Source organism: Schistosoma haematobium, chromosome 1 (assembly GCF_000699445.3).
Source record: "Schistosoma haematobium chromosome 1, whole genome shotgun sequence".
Lineage (NCBI taxonomy): Eukaryota > Metazoa > Platyhelminthes > Trematoda > Strigeidida > Schistosomatidae > Schistosoma > Schistosoma haematobium.
Window position 1 is genome coordinate 37,017,129 of NC_067196.1, and position 27,945 is coordinate 37,045,073.

General features: G+C 34.8%; 1 protein-coding gene across 1 annotated transcript; it reads right to left on the reverse strand.

Moving 5' to 3' along the window:
• MS3_00009141 (uncharacterized protein) lies at positions 1 to 27,945 on the reverse strand. Its single transcript, XM_012946183.3, has 12 exons — positions 27,909 to 27,945; positions 22,511 to 22,975; positions 20,383 to 20,811; positions 18,280 to 18,638; positions 14,686 to 15,218; positions 7,291 to 7,363; positions 5,386 to 5,558; positions 4,391 to 4,426; positions 3,560 to 3,675; positions 2,401 to 2,881; positions 2,033 to 2,061; positions 1 to 735 (listed from the first exon to the last, which is right to left on the reverse strand). The coding sequence occupies exons 2-10, from the start codon at positions 22,760 to 22,762 to the stop codon at positions 2,726 to 2,728; spliced, it is 2,127 nt and encodes a 708-aa protein (XP_012801637.2). The 5' UTR covers positions 22,763 to 22,975; positions 27,909 to 27,945; the 3' UTR covers positions 1 to 735; positions 2,033 to 2,061; positions 2,401 to 2,725.

Consider the following 27,945-nt stretch of genomic DNA (forward strand, 5'->3'; position numbering starts at 1 on the left):
GTGAAGTTGTACTCTCTTAACGTTCTAAAGAGTTATTTTCATTTCTTGTGCATCCATTCAATATTTGTTGTTATGTAGCAGTTTGTATGTTTGAACAACGTTTCTATTTGTTAAAGATTCATTTTTGAGTTTGGATAGCTACTGCTTATTATTGATGTGTATAGTAAATAACTCTTCAATATATATTGCAGAAAAACCTTTCTTTTTTTCAGTTGTTTCATGATGCGTTGAAATACATTAGAGGTTTGAAAAACACGTAATTTTAATTGCCATGAGTAGCAGTACCGTTTTGCAAGCAACTTCTTACACGTGACTCAGCCATTTGGTCTGAATCATTCAGTATATTTATTACCTTTATTTATAATCTTATAGTTAACAAAACGTACAAATAAAAAGGGACGGAAATGAAAGTCACAAAGCAATCAGTGTTTATTTGGTTGTTCTCATCATTACAATTTCATCACTGAATGGTTATTTCTATTTCCGTACTAGATACAGAACAACAGTATTTCTTACTTATATTTACATCTTTATTCAGTTGATTAATAAATGGCCCCATTGAAATCTATTTGACTGTGAACAAACACTCCGTATAGTGGGAAACTTCAGGTTTGATTATATAATATGTTAAGTTGTTAAAAAGCAATTCGTAAAATATCACGACCGAGGTTCGACTTGATAACTTCTGAAGAAACGACTTGAACTACGCTACAAGACGTCAGAATTTTCTACTCGCTAGGATATTAAAAATATATCATTATTGTTAGTAATAGTTGAAAATTTAATTGATTGAGAAAGTAGATACTTTCATTTTAATATATTTGAAAAGCTTAACATCCCTTTCATACAAACAGGAAATTTTTCAGTTCGAACACTAACATCGTTGCAGTAACTACAACAGTCAATTGCTCCGTGATAACACTGCAGATGGGGAGGCCATCATTCAATTGAAATATAGAGTATGACATATAGGAAGTGTTAATTAGACCGTACTCAATACTTACAAAATGAAAGAGTTAACGACATTACACAATGCAAAGTTCCTTGTCAGCTTCTATGCACTAAGTCAACCTTATTTGATGCAGTCAAAATTATTCATTCATTCACGATAAAAAAACGTTATTTATATCTAGACACAATTGACTGATTGGATTTGCTGAAATCAATTTAGTTAGGATTAAGTCTATTCTATGAGAAATTTATCTGTTCAATCTTGAACAAGGATCGCATCATTTTATCAGTCAGTTGTTACATTATAACAAGATATCCACAAATTCTCACCTTTTTTACTGTATGCTTTCACACTATATTTTTGAAAAAATCCACTTGCACATTTGCATCTTTGTAATTAAAATGTTATTATTTACTTATATCTTCAAACTTATGAACTCAACAGGTCACTTAAACTTGTTCCGATTCATTCATTGATAAAGACAATACTAACCTTGAATATATTTTAATCAATTACTACAAATATAAGAAATTCACTAATTATGGTGGTATGGTATTTCTTCAACTCGATCACATCACTGATTAAAGTTTATAAGATGAAAATGAGGTTTATTCATTATGTTCGTTTTTAGATATAATTTTTGTTATCAGTCGATCGTACTTTCACAGCAACTACTTAAAATGTTTAACTCTTCAATATAGCGATAATTATTTGGTACAAGCCGTCGAATCAATGATTACAGTGTAAATACAACTTCCTAGAAATCGTAAGTGAAAATCGTTATATTTAACCTTGACTAGGTTAAAACAAACTATATTTATGAAGTGTTTAAAACATCAAAAGTGAAATTCGAATAGAAATTACGCTTTAAACAACGTCGCTTAATTGATACTTGCTTAGTGAATACAATCAGCCTTAAAGAAATATTATTCTTTTCAAAGGTGATCTTTTTAAGCTGAATATTTATTAACGCACATATTAAACATTCGTGTAATAACTGGTCAATATATTATCTGCTTATATAAAATGAATATTGAGTAATTAAATAATCATTTTATAGAATAAACTAATCGGACTCACAAACAACCCTATTGGTTATTCATTAAGATCTACAAGAAAATAAAGTTTATCAGAAGTTAAATCCTAAATATCAATATAATAAATAAATTTTACAATCATTTCAAGTTTAAAGAAGTTGCTTTTTAGTAGACCCTGAAGAAAAACAAACACATTCAAGAAGATGCTAGTATGAAATAGGAATTCTTACTAGATTAACGGTTAGTAAATAATTCTACTTAACATCAAATATAAGTTATCGTACAGATTATCATCACCTTAATAGTGAGGTAGAAAAAAAAGATTAATTCTTTCCACAAAACTTTAACATACTAGTAGTGAATAGAACAGAAAACAATAGATTTATCAAGGAAATATGTATTTTGTAATACCGTATATCGTTACACATAATCTAAAATGGAAAATAAGATGAGAACATTCCATATCAAAAACTGAGACAACATTCAGAAGCAGTAAGGTTGTTAAAATCTACTCATCATTAACTATAAAATACAAAGACATTGCTGAAGTTACTGTTTTTTTTCTTGCCCAATACGAAAACATTCAGAATGTAACAGATCCATTGCAAATCAAAAGAAAAAAAGCACTTTCTTAAAGTATATTAGTCATACAAAACTATGAATTGTTTATACACACATTTGTCTAGAAAGTGTACACATAAAACCTGTATTAACACACTATTTAAAGCCTAATAATTCATGTTGGATGAAGAACAAGATTCGTTGTATAAATTTCCGGTAGATGTAAATTATTCATTTCATTTAATTTGTTTGATACTTCACGTAGAAAATTTTGTACCATAATTAGTTTGGCTTCAGTATAAGGCAAATTATTCCAAGTACAAATATTAAACTGGAAAGCAAAATACACAACCATGAAACAATTAAATAACTTCTTTAGTTCTTTAAAAAAATTTATGGTTATTCACAATTCTGTACAAAACAAAATTGTTCGATGCATTTCACTGGTGATAAACACTCACTATTATCCAGGATTAGTCATGAATTCATGGAGCAAAAAAGACCAAAATAACAAGCCCTATAAAGCACAAGATTATATGATTGATCTTAATTTTATGACGTTTAAGATGACGAGATATCGTGTTGAATTGTAGAATCAATTTAACTAGAAAAATGAAACAACTAAAATTCTTCTCGATCGTTTTCTATATGCCAAACAAAATCGATCATTTTTAATGTTTTTTCTAGATCCATCCCGTCAAGAACATTATTTGAAAAGGTAATAAAAATAAAATCTGTTTTACAAGTTTTAATCTTTCACTTTTGCATTATTCAGAATATTCATTATCCACTTTACTTCTTTACAAGAGCTTTGTGTTGTTACCGAACAAAAATGATCATATTCACGGTTAAATGTTTTTTTTTGAAAGAAAAAACGGATAATATAATTTTTAATTACCATAGAAATCATTATAATGATTTAAAATGAGAAAATATTAAATTATAAATTGTATTAGATTGATTGTCACATTTAAACAGAATGATTACAATGTTGAAAATTCAATCTTACCGTAAGAACAGGTAAACATTGTGTTTCACGATAAAAGTTTAACAGTGAAAGTAACGGACCTTTGGCGACCTCATCACGATTTTCATGTACAATACAAATAACGTAATTATATTTACCTGAAAAAGTTGAAAATAAAAAACAATTTCCAAGAGCAAATTTTAGAAGAAATAAAGTGTCACACTTTTAAATTAAAACTTATGAAAATGTATCTATCTTAACAAGACTACATTCGACTAAATGTCTATAAATGTACTACATATTGAAGCTAATTCATTTATAGAAAGACGAATTAACAGTTAAAAATTATAGGAATTGTTGGAAAAAATGATGTATAATTATAAGGAAACTCAGGAAAGAGTTCAATGAAGAATCCTAATCAGCGGACTATGCTTCTCCACGAGGGATAGCATGTGTAAGAAAGTAATTGTAACGAGACAATTTAGTTGATCAGTTTAGACAACTGTTCAAAAATCAACGAACTAGACAATTTTTTCTCGGATTATATAATCGCGTAACATCATTCGATCAAAGAGTTCATATCCTTGAAATAATTCATATTAGTAGTTGAAGTGCGAAATTTAAGATTATTAGGATGCTGATCACGATGATGTATTATTCTCAGTCATAAGTTATTTTATTCTTGATATAAATAAACTTCATATGTTCATGACCAAATTTATAAGTAAGTAAGCAGTGTGACACATCTATATACAAATATATAGTTCAAAATTAGAAATAAAATATCAAATAAATAAACATAATTTATTCATTTTGATTAATCAAATAATTAAAAGAGAATGTTATGAGCACGAACAGAAAATATTGAATTACCTTCGTGTTGTCCGCATACTTGTTTAAACAGAATATCTACAGTTATTAGACAAAAAGAACATTGATCGGTAATGAAATGCTATTTGGGTAAAACGTCATCATATAAGCTATGGAAATAAACTGAATATGATCAATAATGCCATTGTACAATCTTTTTTTCTTAATTCAACTAGTTTTATAGAGTGAAGTGATTTTGTCTATTCCTAGTTGCAATCAATGGAAACAATTTTAGACTAGATGACGAACCATAACTAGTCATTATCCAGCTATAAGATTTTCTACTCTTCAGTTGTTTTCGAATCAATTTTGTATCAACTGATAGTAGGTTAGTAAAATCGTCCATTTGACGAATAAGACATATAAAATTTACTAAGGGCAATTTTCTGTCAAATAGTACTTACAATTAATTTCCAAATAGCACATTTTTTCTTAATTTATAATTTAATTTTTCTCAATACCATTATAATCTACATAGAATGATTTAAATGACAATATAATGGTGAAATACGTCATAGTGCATATTTATGGTAGGGATAAGTTAATTTGCTAATCTGCCAAACATTAACTCGAACGATTCATACTATCGAGTTAATAGTAGTAGTATATAATTTACGTGGAAAAATTGAACTGCATCTATTCTGATGTGAGAATAACGACTAATTTATATCTAAACATCCGATTACAAGTTATTTTTAACTAGAAAAGTATAAAAGTTTTAGAACTCATACAAAAATCTTATTTACCTACATTAGAATACCTTTAGTTACTTGATTATAATTACTATATTCTATCAACGAAACGAATTTGTGTTGTTATTTGCATATCCAAGCAGTACCTACCAACATTAATTTCACAAAGATGACCATGATATTAAATTATTTAAATAATGAGTAAATCGATAGATACGTCGAAAAGCATTCAATAAATGTTTATGATACGTAGTTTATAAAAAACGTATCATGATATGACAAGGAAGAGTCAAGTGATATACTAACCTGCAAAGTATACGTTACTATTATCACTATTAGGATACAGTATACACTGAAATGTATCCATGTCTAATTCTTTGAACAGGTCACTATTTTTAAGGAACACATGGTATAAACGATTCACGGTTTTTCTTTTATTTATCATTTTCTTGGAAATCCCTGGATCGTTTATTTCATTGCTAAAAATACAATAAAAAAGTTTTAGTGCATACAGATTCGAAAAAAACTGAGACTTACAATGGTAGGGTCCTGATATGTCAAAGCGAAAATTAGAGGAATGGTAACCTCCAGGACTTATTTATGAATTATCATGATATATATTCTTATTGTATAATTATTAAGTAGCTAGATTACGGTTTATCATAAGCTTCTGCATAACCCATGAATTACTATCATGCGATTTGTTGGTAATCTGTTATTCAGAGTCTCCTCTATTCACAACCACTTTTAACTTGTGTATATACGATTGAAAATTTTCATTTTATGGTGTGATAAGGACCGGTATTTCTATACACAAACAACGTCTGTTTTAAATGTAAATATAATATGAGCTTTCGGACATAAGGGAGGGAATATGGAGAAGCCAGCGAACTACGGATTGACAGGAAATGCATTTTCGGCACAAGGCTAATAATTCTGATCAGGTGTGTAATTGGTCAAGTCAGAGAAAATAATAAACGTCAAATATACAAAATAAGAATCAGGATTCTGACTGGTGACTCGGCACGAAATAATGGTTAGCCATTAAAAGACAAAACATGCCTTAAGTGTTTGAAAAATCGAACCATACTTAACAAAAATATGTTACAACTTTCATTCATTAACAGGCCATTCACATAAAGCTGAACTCCAGAGAGTAACTGAGTGACTTCTTTAGATTTCCAAGGCTGATTCAGGTTAAATAGATTCATTTCGACAAGTAAAATACAAGATATTGAAAAACGACTAAACATCTAGTTTTATAGTTTAATTTTAATCCCGTTACAATCGAAAATCACTTTAAATGTCAATAATCCACTTCGAATTTATCTGAAAACTAACAAAAAGCACCATATTACGCGTTTACCTTTCGCATAAATTTCCAATTATTTTGTCATCTATCTGTGTGTGAAACTTGTGTAATTATCTATCATACAAGTACATGTCGACTGAAAATAAGAACTATAAATTTTCTTAAGATTAATTGAAAACGATTTGTGAGTATAAATGAAGAAAACAAATGAGCGACTTAAAATTCCATGTATTTATGGTAGGTATATAAAATGATCAAGTGAAACTTTTTCATGAGTCATATATTTGAGACTATTCTCTGAGACTTATATTTATCATCAACAAATTTCCATCAAAAGTAAATGCATTAGGAGGTGAAATTCACTCACCACCCAAACATGAGAAAAAAAATCTTAACCATGTATCGACAATATGTATACGATACATTCTAACCACCTCTTTGAACTTTGACCATAGACGTTAACAGCACTAAGTCTTCCACAGGACATCTGAACGAGATTATATTCAAAGCAATATGAGCATTTTTATATGGAAAAGTGGGCATTTCGCAACCAATAATGACGTTTACTTAGATTACATTGAAAGATTAAATTAAATGGTTCATAATTAAAGTCAAGTAATGTGAAAGAAAATATGGTGTAAAACTAAAATTAACGACTATCAATGAAATGCAACTGTTGAATTTATTTCACATGAAATGAGAGAATCCGATGACCTCATGAGAAAAACAACTGCTTTGATATAACCAATAAACTCATTTTACAGCCCTTGAGAAAATTAAATATAACATTTCCTTTTGAAATTTACTTGTTTTCTGGATGAAATAAAAACTAAACAAACAAATTATAGTGTTCATTATCCGAACAGCCAAATTAATTATTAAATAAAAGTTAAACAAACCTTTGTAAAAGTCCAAAACCACAATGATAATAAAATCTCCAATAATCACTAGGTAGTGAAGAAACCGACAGCTCTAAATGAAACAAAAAACGAAACAACAATGACTTAATACATATTCAATAACTAATGAGGAAACATAAAGAACAGCACACAAGAATTTTAGTTTTAATCGTATATCATCGTACTAAAATATCTTGAAGAGATTAATTTTGAAAAAGTCATATAGTGAATTCAGAATAAATGCTTCAAAAAGAGTTTCGATCAACCAAAATCTCTATTTTTATCTACATGGAACACAATTGACTTTAATTAAGTTTCACAAATATATTGTTATGGTAATCCCAATAGTCTTAAAAAGTAAAATAAACGAATAAGTGTGCATTCATATAAGATTCCCACTTTCAAGAAACTGTAGTTTCTCACAGTATATAACAGACAAAATGGCATAAAATATTCCAGATAATTAAAATTCTCTTTCTGAGTAATTTTTAACAAATTTAGTAAGGACCGTAATTCACTAAGAAATTGAATATATACTACATTGAGTTCTTAAACTCAATTAACTTGCTTTATTAAACTTCACTTAGTCGAATACCATATGATTAAATAGAAGAGATATTGAATATAAATAACTAGATTGATTAAATTTCTCAATCATGTCTGGTTACTAGTGAATTTTATGAATAAAAGTTTTATATTCACTAGACTGAGAACAGGGATAGCATTAAGTAAAACATACCAATTTCTCTTACAAATTAAAAGTTATTTATTTATTTTTATTCATTGAACTGGTTTAACATAAGTTGCAAAATGTAAAAAATGTAATTTTCTACTGATTGAGATTTTACAACTATATTATTTTTATCATTAAACTAAAATTCGATTTTGACCCATTAAATAAATTTCCTGATTAACAATCCATATAACAATATTCAGTTTATATCATGGACTGATGTTAGTTCGAAAATCAATAAAAAAACTAGTACTGGACAACTATTTCGTCCTAGTACGGTGTGTACCCACAAACCCACAGGAAACTGAACCCAAGACCTTCAATCTCGTGGCGAATCCTTAACCTTTAAACCAATGAACAGACATTTAATATTTTAAATGTTTAAATCCAATCAATTGGTGATGTTGCACGACCAGGAAAATAACATCTTTAGAAAAATTAACAATAACCAATAAATGATCATTATGAAAAGACCATTTTTATTTAATGCTGAAGACAAACGTAACTCGAAATGTAATAGCGCACTAGTCTATCTATCAAAGGTCCAAAGAGCACTAACACTTAATGAATTTCAAAAATTAGCGCAACAACGACTATATTGTTTTAAAACTATACACGCATGTGCATGAGCTATGATGTTCAACATGGCCAATCCTATATCAGATCTGAAAATGAGATTTGATACCACTCATAAAGATTGGCATAAATTCTGTTTCTCAAAAATCTATATACAACCAAAGTATCGGGAAATGAACTTTTATGAAAGAAATGTCCCTAGTCGAATCCTTTTGAGGACCCTAGAGTGTACATTAAAGAAAAAAATGACTCTTTCCAGTGACTACCTACTGACTACAAGTTGAACGATGTAATAGAGCATCATAATGTAAAGCTAAAAAAGTACACTTCATTTGGTGAGATTTGTCAATGAAATCGACGTAATTAATGACATAAAATGTTATGTACGAAGCCCAGACAAGCACAATGACACTTAAGTGGGCTTTCTCAGGGCCTAGTGTTAAATACAACATCGACGACTGTTTTTTTACAACTACTTCTTTATAGCTAATAAATTCAACCCCATTATGAACCCAGATTATATCCCAACAAGTTGACATTTATAAAAAACATTAGAGCATTATTGTTGCTTTATGGAGCATCTGTTTTTATCGAAATTAGATGTATGCAAACGCTAAAGTAAGCGAAATTGAATCAGTCAGTCAGTAACAACGTAGAACTTCGTACGTACGTACATCAGTTTGAGTTGCCACACCACCTTAGCACAGAGATGCAGTTGTCGATTCAAATCCCGTAGTGGTAGAGCTAGTAAGAGTATAAGCAGTAATCGGAAACATTAGGGTTTGAATATGCTATTTAAAGAGTATAATCCAGTGAAATAAATTTGGAAAGAGAAAAAAAGAGACAATGAGGATCCAGGAGATTAGAATTTAAAAGAACACAAAGAGTGGATGCACCTGCGCCATTGCAAACGATTTTGAGCCATCTCATTCAAGGTCTCTCACCATCGGTTGCTATCATCTCACGGTCCCCAACCAGGTAGTCTACACCTACCAACATACTGCCCGGGTGCCCAGACCGAAGCAGGAACAACGTAAGGAGGTGCAGTCACGTGGTAGCCGGTGGCCGACAATTGGTTCATACGCCTTTTAGTTACAAGGTCTTGCCTAAAAATCTTCAGAAATGGAGAAGTCTAAATACTACTAAGATAAAATTGTGATCAAATACGATGGCATTTAGTAGATGTTACCATTTAATTAAGAGGTAGAACGGCTTTGATAAATCTTTCGGAATTACACATCGTACAGATAGAACCTGGACAGAGAACACTAATGGCTACTGTGTCATGATCATGGTTTGAAAAATCTGAAAAGAGAAATTTAGAAAGGCTTGAGAATAGCTCTGGTCTAGTTTGCAAATACAGTTCAGTGGCTAGTAATGAGCTTAACCGAAATTTTGTCTTAAACTCTTACCAACATAGTTAGTTGAGAAATGAACTGTACGTATTTAGTTATCAACCGTCATAATATGGAGTAATACAGTGAAAATAATGTAGAACTTTGGTCAAGAAATAGTACTGATCCATGCAACCACTGACTGATGACTTGAACAATGTGAGAGCCTGAAAGTGCATAAACCTATAGTTGCATCCTATAAATAAAAAGATAGAAAAACGTGTGTTATGTGGAAATGTCCACCTTATTTTATAATGTTCTCATTTTATTATTGTAAACTTATTTGTCTACACTTTTGGAACTTTCTTTTATAATTATGAGTTGTTTCTATTAAACTGTTTAAAACTATGAGAATATGTTAACGTCCAATACTATTTTCCATACTCAAATTATCCAGTAAAGTGATTAGATTTCCATTACAATGAGTCCATTTACATATAACCCGCTTTGAGCTCTGTTTATTGTTTATAAAGGCTGATGATATCATTTGGCTGTCCAAACCAAATTAGATGAAACTAAATTCTATCCTGTGACGTTATAGTTAACAGTCAAGTAGTTTACCTCTCATTTTATAAATATGACTGTTAGTAAAAATTATCCCGATCGTTGCGGCGACCTTGACGTGGGAGCCGGGCTTGTCTATCGTAATGAACAAGTCGAGCTATACTGGATGGAACAATCACTCCCCAAGGTCCTACCATGCCAGACAGTTCGGTTAAAGAGCAGCAGACCCACGGTTCGAGGGCGAAGTCGTACTGTTGACTGTACAGAGATGTGATGGCAGTAGTGTTTCCTTCAGATAACCAGCATACCAGCGATGCTGCCTTCCCACAAGAAATGGTGGAGTTAGAAAAGGCCGACCCTAACATTGTACATCTAACCTTACTCCACGGATATCCGCCTCTAGCAGTAAGGTCTCAACAGGTCGTGTGCGACCGGCCTCAAGTAATTGTCACTTGGGCACTGTGGTCACGATCTCAGGTCACTAAGATTACTTCTAACCCAATTTCATTTTCAGGTACCCCCAGAAGAACCCCTCTACGGTGTGGACAACCGAGAAGTGATAACCACTCTCATTCCCCTAACAACACTCCTGATCACTGTATTCATAATCGATATTCCTCTTCAATTTCTATTATTCCTCATACCTCGACTTTCAACTATAAACTTCCTCCTCAAGTGACACCAAGATCAACGGTCCTAGCGCGCGTAACACTGTTCCAGCTCTACTGAAACCCCGCTCCAAATTACACATTGGAACCTTCAACGTACCCACCCTACGTCAAATCGGCCAGCAGGACCCCTTGACTAAAACCCTGGAATCTCGTACCATCGACGTATGCTGTGTCTCTGAGACACGCATATAGGGTCCTAGTGTGGTCATTCACTTGATCTCACCTCGCCAAAACGGAGAATCGATGAGATACACCCTCTGTTTGTCTGGCGACACGATGGTTAGTTCTTGTGAACTGGTGGGTGTAAACAGGGCACTGAGTACGAGGGTAGAACAAGCACTATTAGGATGGATCCCCGACAACAGTCACTAATGTGCTGTTCAGCTAAACGGCTCCGTAGGAACTCAGAATGATGGGGACACACGTCGTTGCCTTATCGTCGTTTCTGCCTACGCTCCCACTGACCGCAGCCCGGATGAAGTGGAAGACGACTTTTACAGAAAGTTCTCTGAACTTCTTCAAGAAGCCAAACACTCAGACATAGTACTCGTAGCAGATGTTTTTAATGCCCAGGTAGGTAGCTTAAACCAAACATCAAGACACTTAGGTGGGTATTTTGGTATTTCGGCTCAGAGAACAGATAATGGTGACCGTATGCTGTAACTGTGCTCAGACAATCGTCTATTCCTGACAAACACTGATTTTGAGTATAAGGAGAGAAATCGTCTAACATGACGACCCCCTACACCAAACCAACGACAGAATCAAATAAACCATATTGTCATCAGTCATCGTTGGAGAGAATCGATAGAGGATTGTCGCTCATTCTCGAATACCTGCTTGGACTTCAACCATACTTTAATGCGGACACGCATCTACTTGCGCCTAACTGGACACAGAAAAGCCACGCTAAAAAGACTCATTAGAATTGAATTGAGTGATGATAAAACTAAAAGTAGATTCCATGGACAACTGAGGTCACACTTTGATAGTTCTAAAAACGAGGCCGACCCAGATATTGCTTGGAAAAATATACAAACAACTGTGGAAACAGTAGTGACATCTGTTAGTGATTTGAATGTACCTGCGACATTGCAAACGATTCTGAGTCATATATATAACTTCATTTAGCTGAACTTTAATGTCTTCTTGGTGTGGCTTTTCTACATACAGTTAAAAGAAGACAAACATGTGTTCGCACTAAAACACAATCAGAGTCTAAATATATTTTCTAGGATGAGCGACAGTCTTTTATCGAGCCCGTCGAACGATGGCTGATGGAAATGTGGTATATTTGAGTCCATCGTTGGGTAGATTGTGGGGGTCGTCATGTCCGACCACTTCTTCCCCTATGCTTAGTTGTTGCTTCCTAAAAATAAACGGTTATCTGCGCATAGTGGCAGCAGCCGGTCGCTGAGCCTCGGTACCGCGAGACCCACCTAAATGTATTTCAGTTATTTTTGGATTGCCTGCAAAGACATTAAAACCACTTGCCACTATTAGTACATCAGAGCGCTTAGCTTTGTGAGGGAAGGTGGAAAGCTTTCTGTAAAATTCGTCTTTAACTACATGCGAGTTACAACCAGTGTGCGTACAAGGAGAGACGAGAAAAAGGAAGCGGTGGGTGTCTCTATGTGTCCGAGTTTCATTGTCTTGTTTAGTCGAACAGCGCACAGACGGTTATCTAACGGAATACACTTTGACAGAGCCTTTTCTGTTTTGGATCTTAACGATATATTTGCACCGACAATGCCATGGGAAGTAGCATTGAGGTTTCCAGATAACTGAAGGGTTAATCGTGACGGTTCTTTATGGTGATAACGTGAGGTCAGACGAATGACCATGCTAGGATCCCGAATGCGCGTTTCGAAGACAAAACATACATCGATAGCGCGAGATTCTACTGTCTTAGCTGAAGAAACATGTTTTCTGTCTGACACAGGGTTCGAACATTGAAAGCACCAACATGTAGTTTAGAGAATATTTTCAGGAGACCAGGAATAACCTTACGTGAACTCGAATCATTAGCATTGATGGTGCGTGGTGATAGGGATATATGAAGAAGGTTGTTGGTGGGAGACATGATAAGTATTAGGATGTGACGAAGGAATTTAGCCGTGGAGATGGTCAAGGATGCTGTTACAGGTATGGGGGCGGTTGTCACTTCCAGCTGTCCATACTGTGGAAGAATATTTCTTCAGGGAAGCGAAATCGAAACTTGATTAATGGTGATCTTAACGACCTGAGAGGGTGACCACAGAGCCCAAAGGACAACTGCTTGAGCCGGGTACACACGGCCTTTTCATTGGAAGTTTTTGATGTGCTGGAGCCTGTTGGGGAGATCTAGAAAATTCCTCGAAAAAAGATAAAATGGGGTCTGAAAACGTTAAGAAGCATTTTATCCAACCAACACTCAATAAAGTTTTGTCAGAAACATCTAGAAAGTGAAACGTCATATGTCGCGCTTCTGATTGGATGATTACCTATACTGCTATTATGTTTAGTAGCGTTCCAGCATTTTCCGGAAACCTAAGGTCATCTAAAATGCACTAAATACCCTAGATTTCCTCTACATAAACGGACCTTGGAGTAAAGTGTGCTTTTCATATTTCGCGCCTTTTCTCTCGTGTTGTTTGCCGTGTAGATTAGCCTGGAGGTTATTAGAAGAGCTTAGGAGACCGAATCTGGCGTTCAAATACAAGATTTATCAGAGCCGTACTTCAAAAGGCCTCGCTGCCGGAGACGGGAATCCATGGGGTAATATGAGGTGTGACATGCTTAGGATCGACCTTTTATAATTCCTTCATTCAGTTGTAAGAAGGTGGTATCACTGCAGGTGCTGTCGCACCCCTCTACAGTTAGCAGGACTTCGCCCTTGAACCTTAGGTCCCTGCTCTTAATCTTACCGTTCCCCAACCGAATTACCTGACATGGTATGACCTAAAGTAGAAAAAGTTCCGGCCGACAAAGATTGAGTAGGTCATCACAATAGACAATCCCAATCACCACGTCAAGATAACAGCCACGGTCAGGTACCCATACGGGGACTTCATGAATCAAGTATGAAAATTACATAATTATAAAAAATGGGTGGATGAAATGCAAAAATATTTTGAATACAAATATCATACTATAACTATCAATCTTATGTTGACCACCTCATTGAGAAAATGACTTCCAACGAATACACTGCCTGATAATCGATCCACATTAAAATAGAAACCATAAAATAAAATAGCCTTAAGTTTTGTATATATGATTATTTGTTAATTATTATTTCAACTAATACATTTTGACCTGGAAATGTTTAGGGAACCAACTTCGGAACTCTTAGTTTTAAAACAGTATATTGTGTAACTCAAAAAATAATAGAATATTGGCTTTAAAAAGGTTGGAATTTTTTTCCATTTGTATTAGATCACACATAACATCTAGTCAATTACAAAACTTTCTACATGATATAACTAGTGAAGAAAAAACAATGACAAACCGTCAAACCAAAACAAATTGGACTTACTTTCAGTTTCATTACTATTTTTAGAAAGTGGGGTAAGTAAACATTTAGCCATATTCATATATAATTGTAGCTGAGAAAATTCAGTTGCTAATGATGTCGACATGTTAGGGGAAACATCATTGTTAAGTTTTTCCATTGCATCATTAAAATATTCAATAAGGGAATCAGCCTTGTGACCAAATAAAGACAAAGAATAAGTAATCTGTGCTAAACACTTCAAGGAATTATAATCTACTATTTGTTGACTTGTAACGTGCTGACATATATTACTGAACAATCTTTGGACCCAATCAGCAGTAAATACTTCGTACGGAATAAATATACTTTTAGATATTGACACTGTATTGTTTTTGTGATTACGACAAGGTGGTTTAATGAAATATTGTAATTCTTCTTCACAATTTCCACTTGCACCATTAAAATTAACTGTATAATTAGCTAAAGCAGCAAGGATAGCGTTAATCCACTGGGATTGATTTATACTGGGATGATAATCTGATATTCGTAATTTACGTGATATTTTAGCTAGACAACTAAGAGACAAACAAATTGTTAAATGAAAGCAAGTAAAAAATTACTACTATAAATAGAATACGCAATACGAACCACTTATATAGCGATAATAATGAAACCGTTCTCTAAGCTACTAGTTATTTGTTTAGTGATCGTTAATAGTAGTGTCTAAGATGTGAATTTCATTCTGTTCTAACAACACGTCGTCAGTGTTTCGTAAACAAAGTGATAGAACCACAAGGATGACTTTGTATATAACAGATATTAAGTTTTCGGAGATTTCTTATTATTCATTATTTTTAAACAAATTTAGCTATTTTGATCTCAATAGAATTTATATAGATTAATGCCTGAAAAACTAGGGAGATTTTGAAAAATTGTGAGGAAAATCCACTTAACGTCCGTTTGAAAATCTCGTTACGTGTACGTCCGTCCGGGAACCCTGTGGCACCTTAATCTGATTTGGTGTTGGAAAAGGTGATAGATCTGAGGCATCACTAATCGATTGGATCCCAGTTGACAGCCGATTATGAGCTGTTATATTAGAAAAGCTCCGTCAAAGTGAGAAATCGATATGAGAAACTAGGTTTTTTCGTTATCTCCGCCTATGCCCTCGATAAATTGCAGACCGGATGCAATCACCGATGAGTTGTAGCACTGATCAAATGATCTCCGGAAAAAGAGTTCGACAGGTATTATGTTTCTGGACGGAGAATCAGGTGCACAGGTTGGGCATCTAGATACAGAAGAGTCGTTAGGAGGGGTCAGTTGTGACTTGTTGGTCGGAGGTTAGATAACGATGACCGCCTACTACAATTTGGCGTAGACTACAACGTCTTTCTGACTAGCAACAACTTTTGGTACAGTCATCACTGATATGTTACCTGGCGTGCTCCCTCTGCATCTCAAACCTGGACTCAGTTTGATCACATCACAGTCAGCTACCGCTGGCGTGGCTGTGTACAAGACTGCTGCTCCTTTTGAAGTACTTATCTGGACTCTGATCATGACCTAGTTTTTGCTAATGTTGTCTTGCGTTTCAGTGGACAACAAACTCATTGGAAGATCGATGTCAGCAAAATGGTTGTGGCTTCTGTTGCAACTAAATATCAAACCGAGCTAGATTCTAGGCTAACTAACAACCCACCGAAAAGTAAAGATGAGCACTGGCTGCATTTGTAAAACGCCATGGAAAATGGCAATTAAAGTCGCGCGCTAACGAGTTGGAAGCAGCAGCTGCTTCTGGAAACTGCCGGAAGCTCTTCCAAACCATTCCAGTCGCTGGCAGTAAGAAGTCGGGTGAAAGTGAAACAGTCTGTAAAGCTGATGGGATGCCAGTCAAGGACATCTACCGACGTCCTGGACGATGGACAGTCTTTTGAAGGACAGTTTAACTGGTCTGCTGTCCCGATTACATCGGTCAGACTGATCTGTCATACTTAACCAGTGTCGACTGACTCACCTAACGAGGTGGAAGTCCGAGAGGAACTCTAATTCTTGAAGCGTCACAAACCACCAGGCCCAATCGACTTACTCCGGCCATGTATAAAAGTGGTGGCGACCCTTTTGTCAGGCAACTGAATCGTTTGTAAAAGTTCGTGAATCAGAAAGTATTCCAACTTCGTGGAAAATGTCGTTAGTCGTCCCAATAATTAAAAGGGGTTTAACCCGTGCGACAACTATCAAGGGATAAGTTTAATTCCAACTGCGACCAAACTATTGGCTTCCGTCATATTTTGTAGATTGTTAAAAACTCAGGAAAGATTGATTCGTGAGTAGCAGGCTAGTCTTCTTTCTAGTTGAGGATATATTGATTAGATGTCAACCCTTCCCCAAATGTTAGGACTATTATTGTTATTATTTGAACACATAGATATTGGTACAAGGAGGTACCGAATACATATGCGCCACACAAATCTCATTTGACTTGTGCGAGGGTTGTGATACTGCCCAGGTGCCCAAACCGAGGCAGGTAGTTTTCTTAGGTAGCCACACCCCGAAATCTTGACCTGAAGGTCTAATCCACAAGGCAGTGGGACAACTTTGAGATATGCAGTCCCATAGTAGCCGGTGACCAACAATAGGTTCATACGCCACTTGTTCCCTCAGGATACTGGAGCCCATGTGCACCATTGGTTTGGAATCAGGGTTTTCCAACTCCCCTACGTGAACCCTCCATATCCACCAACCCGGTTAAAGTGCCGGACATTCGCTTTTCGTTTTCTCGATTTCGTAAACAACACTCCTACCACGAGAAGGCAGTGTTACTATTTTGAAACACCGAAATCGGTGGCTCCGGCATGTCCTACGAATGTCCTGGCGGATTACACGTCGTGCATTATTTGCCGATGCTGAGACCGGTTGGAATAATCGAAGGAGATCAGTGCATGACAAAATGTCGTAATACGAAAGAAAGCTGTACAGGACTGGGTCCTGTTAGTCTTACACGACTCCCTTCCTGGTGGGGGTGCAACACAGTGGCTTAAGACGTTTTCATGAATGGCTCAGTATAGAAGTCAGTAGAGATCATGCCGTAACCTCTATATTCTTCTGAAAAGTGAGAGTAACTTCCTTAACTGAGAGGATTCTTTCTGGTTTCATTTTTTCTTAACCGGACTGCTAGTCTCATTATTATCGTTATTATTATCATTATTATTACTAATTATTTACTATTATTTCACTCTAATACACTAATTTCTATTCATCGTTGTTTTTATTATACTCACTTTCATTACTTCTCTTCACAACCTCATTTTTATTTTGTGGTGCATATATATTTGGTGCCCCCTTGTACCAGTGTTCATGTGTTTAAATAAATAAATGAATTCAATGTCAATGTAATTTAGAAATATTGACTTTACGTTCAGGATAAGCTATCACAACAAACCACTATTCATAGATGTCATTTTCTGCAAGATTTAGAGTTGACATACATAAATATACGAGCCATCAAGTATATACAGATTACCTTCGGATTATATTCCACGAGACAACATTGTCATGTGCATGTATTTTAAAATGAAAACTAGTGCGGAAAGTAATTGATGATAACAAACCAAAGGAAGTGACTATTGAACTAACCTTTTTATCACTGAAGGTTTATAGATCATTAGTTTACATGAATGAAGTAGTAGGAAAGCAACTGTATACAAATTCCACTGTACATTATTCAGTGTAAGATTATAATAAATACTATCAAACAGAATCACTCTTTGATTGTACGAAAGTGCCCAACGTATATCGTATAACAAGCGAATTGCAACTGTAGGATCTACTGAACATAATATCTCTTTTCCAGACAATAAACGAATAGCGATTGCTGATCCCAATAAATGAATCTCAGTACGTAATTCCTGAGGGAATCCAAAAGTTTGACTATACTTCAATTTAGATAATACATGTGCCAATTGAGCTAAATGAACGCATGATAATTTGTTGATCTATTAGAAAAAATAGGGTGAAAGGTAACAGACTATCCAACTCATGAAACAAATATAGGTTTATGTACTCGTCCAAGTAAAAGCTTTGTGTGAAAGCTAACAATACTAAGCAGCTGTGATCTAATGATTTAAATTCAAGTCATTTAACTACTAATACACATTACTATATATAAACAGAAATTAACATTCAACAGATTTGCAATGTCATCTGGGTTTGAAAGACTTCGAACTAAGCCAAAGACGTAAAAACTTTTTCATTACCACATCAAAATGGAGTTTTACATCACGTCAATTTAAGGTTAACAATTGATACAAGTTATGAAGAATACGAGCATTACCTGTTTTGTTCACTTTTAAAACGTCTCACCAGAAAGTTTTATGTCCATTAGGTGAAACTAATTACTGAACTGACCAAGAAGCGGTTTCACAATTTTAATAATTCAGTCTTGTTAAACAAATATTTCGGACAAATAGAGTAATTAAGATACGAACCATGTGAAAGATAGGATTAAAATAGGATGAACGATTGTACACTGCGATAGAAGTGTCAATAAAATAAGACGTTTTCCTCAATTTTGTTGTTTGAAAACAACCACTATTCATAATGGCTTCGATGTTCGGTCATAACTTGATAAGACACATTAATGAGCAGCATGATTTATGGTCTCAGAGAGAAAAAAAACATTATGGAATAAGATATGAAGAAAGCCTAAATTTAGGAATTCCCGACAACTGAATTCAAATGTTTAACAACAAAATATTGATCGTGTCTATCACAATTTTGCTATCATTAATATATAGATACACAAATGTTTCAAGTATTTTTAATTGTTTGTTAACAAAAGTGAATACGTTGAAGCAAGCTCTTCATAAATTTTTCACAATATAGTAAACTATGATATTTCATAGTGCATAACTATAATAGTTGACTGTCACTGAAAGTTTTTGTCTGTGTTTGGCCGAGACTAAAATGAGAAAATTTTAGACTGAAAACGTTGAAGCATTACAGAGGAACTAGAAAGCACTTTCAACTTTGCTGGTCGTTTGAAGCGACTGGTGTAATTAATTACACCCTGTAACTTTATCTGAGGTATTTATGGAGTTTTTAGTATTTTAATGAACTTCAAAAGATATTGCTTTTCGATACGGAATTTCATGGTTCAGTCCTGTTAAAAGGATTTAAAGAAAGTCCTGGTGGCATAAAATATTAGGATAACGCGAATAGACTTTCCTATTGGAATATTTATTGTATTCTATTACAAGCAAATTTAACTGAAAAGTCTGTAACTGCAGCCACGGTCGACGGTTTAAGATGAAGTGGATAAAACTTTTTAATGTATATACAACTGTTTTTACTGAGCGTTTTAACCACCAACTACGGTGAACGAAAACATTAAAACTGGTAGACTGTTTTTGAGTCAATATAGAACTTTAAATAAGAAAACCGAATGCCACTGTTTATCATATTTTATATTATACTAAAAGTAATCTTTCATTCAGTATGCCGAATTCCACATCACACTTGCATTTAAATACAATGTTCGTTTTATTTGAATTCCGATTCAGTAAACACTGTTTAGCAATTGTGTGATAGCCCAACTACACAGACGTGTATACTTTACTAAATAACATTTATTTTGCTAGCCAGTCACAAATCAGTCTAATCCAAGACATTTTTCCACAAAAAAAAATAGTTGAAAATTACAAGTATTAAAATCGTGATAGAAAAATATTAAAGTCTCACCTGATTATTAATATGACGTAGTACTGATGCATAAACTTTTGGTTCATATCGTTCCCAAAAATTTCCAAAATATCCAGCTAGCCTTAGTAAAGATTCAATAGATAAACCATTGGCACAAGCTGCTGTTGTTAATACTAAAAGATCGAATTTTTCCGATTTCATCCAAGAGTAGTCATTATTATTATTATAGAATAGATTACTTCCTACATCAAATTTATGCCATTTTGTTATATGCTCCAATTTTATATAATGTGATGGCCAGTCAACACCAGATGCAATAGAATTTCTTAAATCATTTTGAGCATTACGAATTAGTAAGTCATAAGACTGATTTTGCATTCTTAGTAAAGCTTCTAAACACATCGCACATGCTTCCGAAGGTAGCAACCGTATATCAATGTCCAAAATATCATTAACTGTTGTACTAGGCTACGTAAGGTAAATGATTTTTTTTAAAAAAAGGTAAACTTTAACATTTAATTATACAATAGATAATTTATCAGTAGGAAAAGATGGAGATTGTTGACTACCTTGAGATGCACTAGAAAATGACAGCAATTTTTTTAATAACGAAAAGCCGAATAATCTGTATATATTACGATGGAAAAAATTATGCATTACGAACATCTAATACCTAGGTACGATCAATTATAAATTTGCACCTATTTGATTCGTCATGGTCTATAACATTAAAAAAGAAAGTAACTAATGAAAATGAGGGCCTAAAAGTGTAAGAAGAAAAAACAAAGCACAGAACGAAAAGTATGAAAATGGATACACATAAGCACCACTAACATCGACTTGGGGTTGTGTCACTAAACTTTCCTAAAAATTGATTTGCAAATGTTAACCAGATAGCCTGCATTCCCCTACACATCTCAAATCAATGGTGGATGACTTTTCACATTGATACTATGTCCTAGTTTATTCCTTAGTCATTTTCTAGTCAACAAATTATACTAAGGTACACCGCAATTGGGTTTGCGTAACACATCTCACGATTATCTAAATCAGTGGAGGTTAAAAATATTATAAGTACTGGATATTCATTACCAAAATGGGTTTTTTGACGAACTCAGAGGTAAACAAGGCTTCAAAGACTCCTTTGAGTCCAGTACTCATAACGCAAGAATGTATTTTTGCAGTTGTAAATCGACAGGTTTGATGTAGAAAATACAAACATTTTGTATAGGCAGGTGAATATTTCATCTGAACCACAAGTGTCATGAACTAGCAAATGAGAATTTTGTACTTGTATCCAGGTTTCGTCAGTTATTAATCCATTAAAGATGAGACTTTCAAGTTTTGCAACAAAGAATTTGTTGAAGACTTAAGGATATAGTAGAATTTTCATGGTTTAAGTTACGGACTGATTTTAGCCAAACTACCATCGAAAGCCAAAAAGCACTGGACAACTGTTTCGACCTGGTATGGGACTGCTCAAAGGTGTGCATCCACAACTCCACCATAGGAAACTGAACTGGAGTTCTCCCTAAAACTCCAGGAATAAAGGAGCTCAATCATGTCGAGTGTGAGAAAGTTACAAATAACTGATTTTGTGATTGGTGACAGAAAACAACTTTTTAATTATTCGACAGAAATAAGCTGTTGAGTAAGCTTAATTTTAAAATTATTGTACGGGATAGCCTAAATCACATGAAAATAAAATGGTGTAGAAACTTAAAATGATACCGATTAAACTTATACGCAATAAAATAGCCATAAATGTAATATGATTAGTGATGATTGAAATGTAGGAAGTGAAGTTCGTAATCCTCACCAGTAGTTACCATGGTGTGCGCGAGGGCTATGATACTACCCAAATCCTGTGATCCCAATTATCCCCTATATGACTGGACATAAACCAGGATAGTCACATTATTGTGAAATGAAATAAATACCTGTGGAAGTAGTTTATTGGTTGATGCGCTCCACTTTCAACCACTGCATCCCAGATTCTAGCACTACTCAACTTACCCGATTTGGGTAAATGAGTGGCATCACTAGCTCTTACACAAACAGCGTAGCTCAAAGCCGAAAAGAAGAACCAGTATGATATACATAAAGTACATTTTCACGACCTCCGTAATAACATGCAAACACCGTAACACTATATATATAAGCTTACATGTGACACAAAGCTTTTTAAATCTTCAATAGTACTTAGATGGGCAATACCATTTCTGGAGTGCTGATCTGAGGTTCTGACAGCAGAATCCAACTTTTCGGTTGAGGAATATGAAAGAAAATGGTCAGATCCTTTATATTCAAAGCCACTGAAGTCTGCTTTTCCTATCACCAAATTTAGTAAGGAATGGTGAGGGTAAATCAGCTGTCGCTTCAAAAAGTTGGGGACATGAGTAATGATTTTTCCAAGCATAATGTTGTTGAGATTTTTCAAGAGTAATTCAGGCGTGCTCTGAAAAAAGGTTCTAAGCACTAATTGAAAACAAGCATTTCAATTTCTTGTTAATGGGAGTAGTCGACTTTAACCATGCTGAAGTCATTTTTCAGGAATTCCTTGAAGATTCAATTGAAAAGAGAATGAAATACCTTTCAGCAGTGTTGGTTGAAATATACTCAAACCATAAAGCTATAATCCAAGAAGAAAAGTAAAGAATAGTTAAAGTAGTTATAAAAACCGTTCACTAAGAAAAATACAATTTAAATATCAATACCAAGGTTGAACTTGATAGTTTCAAATAAATTAGGCATTTGATAGAAAGTTAATGATCATCATATTTTTTGTGATATCCCAATGAGTAGAAATTTGTATTTCTGAAGTTTTGCAACTTGATGCGAATTACTTCTTTAAAGTAAATAAATAAATAAAATAAATTAACACACGTTTAAATGGTAAAAAAGGAACAAACGAGTGTACTATTTAGGCTTGTGTTAATTATTTTAGTTATTTATTTACTTACTATGAGGAAGTAAATTACATCAAGTCACAAAACTTTAGAAATACAAATTTCTACTCATTAGGATATCACAAAATATATAGTTATTATCTTAATTTAAAGACGACAAACCGAATGTATAATCAGATTTCCTGATTACCTAATCAGAATCTACCGTCACCTACATCCGAATTTCACTTACTTTTACTTGAAAATAATACGCGCTAATATCCCCACACATATATTACTGATTACATACTAAATCTTTTGTGAGGACTTTTACTAAAGCCACTCCAAAACGTTCGCATAAATACCGAACCGAATTCCACCGAACCAACAATTTACTTTGATATCTAACCGAATATCAAAGATCTGAAAAATATCACGAACTTGACTGGATAACTTTGAATCACTTGTTTGCGACTGAATTATGGTGAATTGTCCCTATCCGTAAATTGCAATCAACTAAGTCGCTTCACCGTTCCTTACGTTAGTGATATGTTCCTAGTAGGTATTTGTGTAACAGAAAACCATTACAATTTAGCACGTTTCAGGTTCAAACACTGCTCTAGTTACTCTGACGTAGGAAGCCGGGTATTATCATTAGACCTCAAAGTTCAAACCCAAGTATATAAACCTGTCCCTGGTAAATGAGTTACCGCAATTAATGATGAAAAGTTGTGATTACATAAGAAGCTTCCTTTGGAGGAAGGGTTAACAACTGATATCTTCATTCGGTAGCTTCATCAGATTAGCCTATGCTGATACGGATTTGGATGATATTGTATAATGCGAGATGCATACAGTTGGAGGCAAGTTATCGTTACCCGTATTTAGCGTGTTTGCCAGAGATTTAAAAATAAACATCAGATTATATTTGCGACACAAATGGAACGAAAATAGCTGCATAATGAGCAGAAAAATATGCTGTTAAATATCTTAACATTCATGAAATTGGAACAACAGCTTCATCTATTGCCAAGTTAACAAATTACTTTGTATTTAACTAGTTTGCAAATCTCAAAAAGTAATCATATACTTTAACAAATATTTTTGAAATACTAAAGTATTAAAACTTCAAACCCTAACTAACTCAATGTGTTGGTGTTAACACTGAACCCCACTCATGAAGTTAATACCTTGCATATTATTACACACGTTTTACAATGTCACCTAATATATACATTTACAAGATGTGTAGTATTTATCTGTTTGTATATTAAGGAAGAAGATTAACAGGACGGATGTCTAAATAGGTGGTGAATTACATTGAACTATTTGTTTCGATTGCACGCTATTACTGATGCAATCGACTTTAAAAGGGCAGTGATCTTCAAAATCTTGTGAATTAGCTTCGCTTTTGCGATTTTGGTTGTTTCTTGCATCTTTTGGAATAGTGTATTCATGTCGTACTGACCTAAGTAGCGGTTAGGTTTCCCGGCTTTCACCCGGGCGGCCCGAGTCAGACTCCCGACACTGGAGAGTTCTACTTCGAAGGCTCTGGTACTACCGAGGGTGGAGAGAGTCCGCTCTCCCTCTCGAAATGCTCTCACATGACGTGTATGCAGACACTATCAGGGAATGCCTACTCACTGCCTTCTCGTAGCGGGAGTGTTGTTTACGAAATCGAGAAAACGAAAAGCGAATGTCCGGCACTTTAACCGGGTTGGTGGATATGGAGGGTTCACGTAGGGGAGTTGGAAAACCCTGATTCCAAACCAATGGTGCACATGGGCTCCAGTATCCTGAGGGAACAAGTGGCGTATGAACCTATTGTTGGTCACCGGCTACTATGGGACTGCATATCTCAAAGTTGTCCCACTGCCTTGTGGATTAGACCTTCAGGTCAAGATTTCGGGGTGTGGCTACCTAAGAAAACCACCTGCCTCGGTTTGGGCACCTGGGCAGTATCAAAGCCCTCACACATATTAATGATAACTGATACTGGCCTCATTGTTGTTGTGTGGCACATATGTATTTGGCACCCTCTCGTACCAATGTGTGTTCAAATAAATAAATAGGTAGCAACGGGAATACTCGCATCCACAAGAAAGAAAGATGACGACAACACTACGGTCAGTGTTGTAAGTGCGACTAAATGAAGAACTAAACATCCAACTTAGAAAGGTGAAAACAAGTAACTTCTGACGAACGGCATGAACAGTGGAATAACACAGAGCGGTTGTGAAGTTGGTTCTTAAAACATTTCATCCGAAAGCCCAAATAAAACCATCAGCTACTTAGAGTTATGGTCCGAAAGTCGTCAGTGAAGAACGGAAATTAGTGTGGAATGAAATAAGAGAGACTTCTATTAACATTTCACCGCCCCCGACTGATCAGAATTCTTTGGGCAGGTCTCATTTTTATTAACAGAATACCTTGCCAAAACTCCAAAGTAGAAATACAAATACGCCTGAATAAACAGAAAGAAGACGGATTTCCATGAATATTATTAAGGAATTTGATCAACTCAGATAGCTCGTCCTAAAATTAAACAAATTCTTTGGAAAAGGACAGGATATTTGCTGACAGCACTTTACCAGATAACTCAAATGAAGTTTAGGCTAAAAAACTGGTAAGAAAAAGTGAGAGGATTGTGGAAAATGCTGACATAGGACTAAGCAAACTGCTTGAAGTGATTTTAAGGTTGCAGGTACGAAGAAATCCCCTGACTAGTGTTCGAAAGCAAAATAATGATGATACTCGAGTATAACCTAGTATTTCACTGAGTCACTTCGGCGCTTAAATACGTCTAGAGTATCAAACCCATTGGCGAGGCCGCATTCAGAACATGGGATTCAGGCAGCGGATATGTCAAAGGGGACTAACGACGAGGGATCTAAACAGTGAAGAGTCTCTCTGACCTAGATTATGAACACAGACAGAATTCACAACCTACTCATTCTCTTACTGTAAGTTATTACGTGGTTTAATACTGGCTTACAGTATGCTGAAAGATGATTTACGTGACGTTTAAGATTTTCTTTTGATCTTGGACTGATCATTCTGAGATCGAAAATCGAGATCGAATAGTCCAAGCCGGAATTTCCGTTTTTCCCATTGAGTAGAAAACTACTGGAGCTCAATGTAGGACAAAATATTGACATCTCTTGAGGCATTAGAACCTTCACATTAACATGAAATGTGAGGATTAACATAGGTTGCTTGAGTTCCTAACCTTACTACTGAAGACTGTCATGGGTGATCTATGTTGAAGTAAAAGCAATGTTACGAAATATTCGTGTTTCACAAATACTCAACACGCCTGACAATAAGTTTGTCATTAATGGAGGATATCAGGGGAAAAAATTAGGTGTAAAATTCAGATGTTTTGGTAAGCATAGTTCGTTGAGGACGTTTAGTTCCAACCACTTCAAATGGTTCAAATGGTTGTGGACGGAATAGAAGAAGCTTTCGCTTAACAGGCTTCCGTGTCTAGTAGCAGGGGATCACCAAATCCTCCAGGCAGGAACCTAGGTATGTTAACAATAAAAGAGGAAAAGAAATTGGTAAATCATAGTGTGATGCTGTCCTTGGTCCTTAAGAATAGGTCAAGTTGCCTCTTGAAGGACTCCTGAGAAGTCGCTTGGACTAGCTCGGCCGACAGCGAATTCCAGCTTTTGACAATTCTTAAGGAGTAGAAGTTGTGTCTACATTCCGTTTTGCTATGTTGTGTCTCCAGTTTCTGGGTGTTACCCCTTAGGTTATTATTCGAACTAAGCTTAAGTAGGTGTTTAAGAGGATGTCCAGAAGTGTTAAGAACACTATAAGCCATTAATAAATCACCTTTAAGACGCCTATACTCCAATGGGTAAAGATCTAGTGAATGGAGGCGTTCTTCGTAAGGTTTAGATTTGAGTCCTCGAACTGATTTCGTGGCTCGCCGTTGGATACGCTCCAAAGTGACCTTGTCCTTTTGGAGTGAGAGGGGAATACTATGTTTCCGTACTCTAAATGGGGACGGATGAAACTATTGAAGACTGTATGGAAAGTTCGTCCGTCAAACTGAAAGAATATACAAGGAAAACCTTGTGTTACAAGAGTGAGAGAATTAAAGCATACTTGTTTCCAAAGGATACACGGGAACTTGATTTACTAACATTAATTCAATTGTTTTAGCCTATGGTTAAAGCTATCGCAATCTCCCTATTTCGTGGCGAATTTTATCTGTTTTGGGGACATTTTGAAAAAGCCGCACTGGAAAGCTTTGTGGAAATTCCCCAGCTTTCGAGGAATGACCAAAACTTGGTGTTTTACGCTAAACTTCGGGGAAACTGCTAAATTTTTTACGACAATGGGGAAAAATACAGAATCTACCCGAAATATCCACAAAACAGGGAGATGGGGATACAATCCGGACTTAGATGTATAAAACTGAGCTTATATGTAGACTTCAGAGTCTAAATGATCACAATAAACAGAAAAATATACCGAGAGAAGCTGTAATAAACCACTAAAAACTAATGAACATTATCTATATTACGTTGTAGCACCATGAACCTAAGTTAGAATGTTTTAAAAGCAGAGAATCAACGAGAAAGAAACATTTCGAGACGTCAAATATGTTCGCAGCGTATCGAAGTCTACCAAAAAGACAACCAACCACATATTTTTAGAAATACCTACCTAAACGCCACCTCAAGGTCGACTGATATTTTGAAAC

Coding starts and splice junctions, on each gene's coding strand:
- MS3_00009141 (XM_012946183.3), bottom strand. CDS start 22,762: ATGCTTGGAAAAATCATTACTCATGTCCCCAACTTTTTGAAGCGACAG. Junction 5,559..7,290: donor GGTTTTGGACTTTTACAAAG/GTTTGTTTAACT, acceptor TTGTATTTTTAG/CAATGAAATAAACGATCCAG. Junction 2,882..3,559: donor AATGTTTACCTGTTCTTACG/GTAAGATTGAAT, acceptor TTTGCTTTCCAG/TTTAATATTTGTACTTGGAA.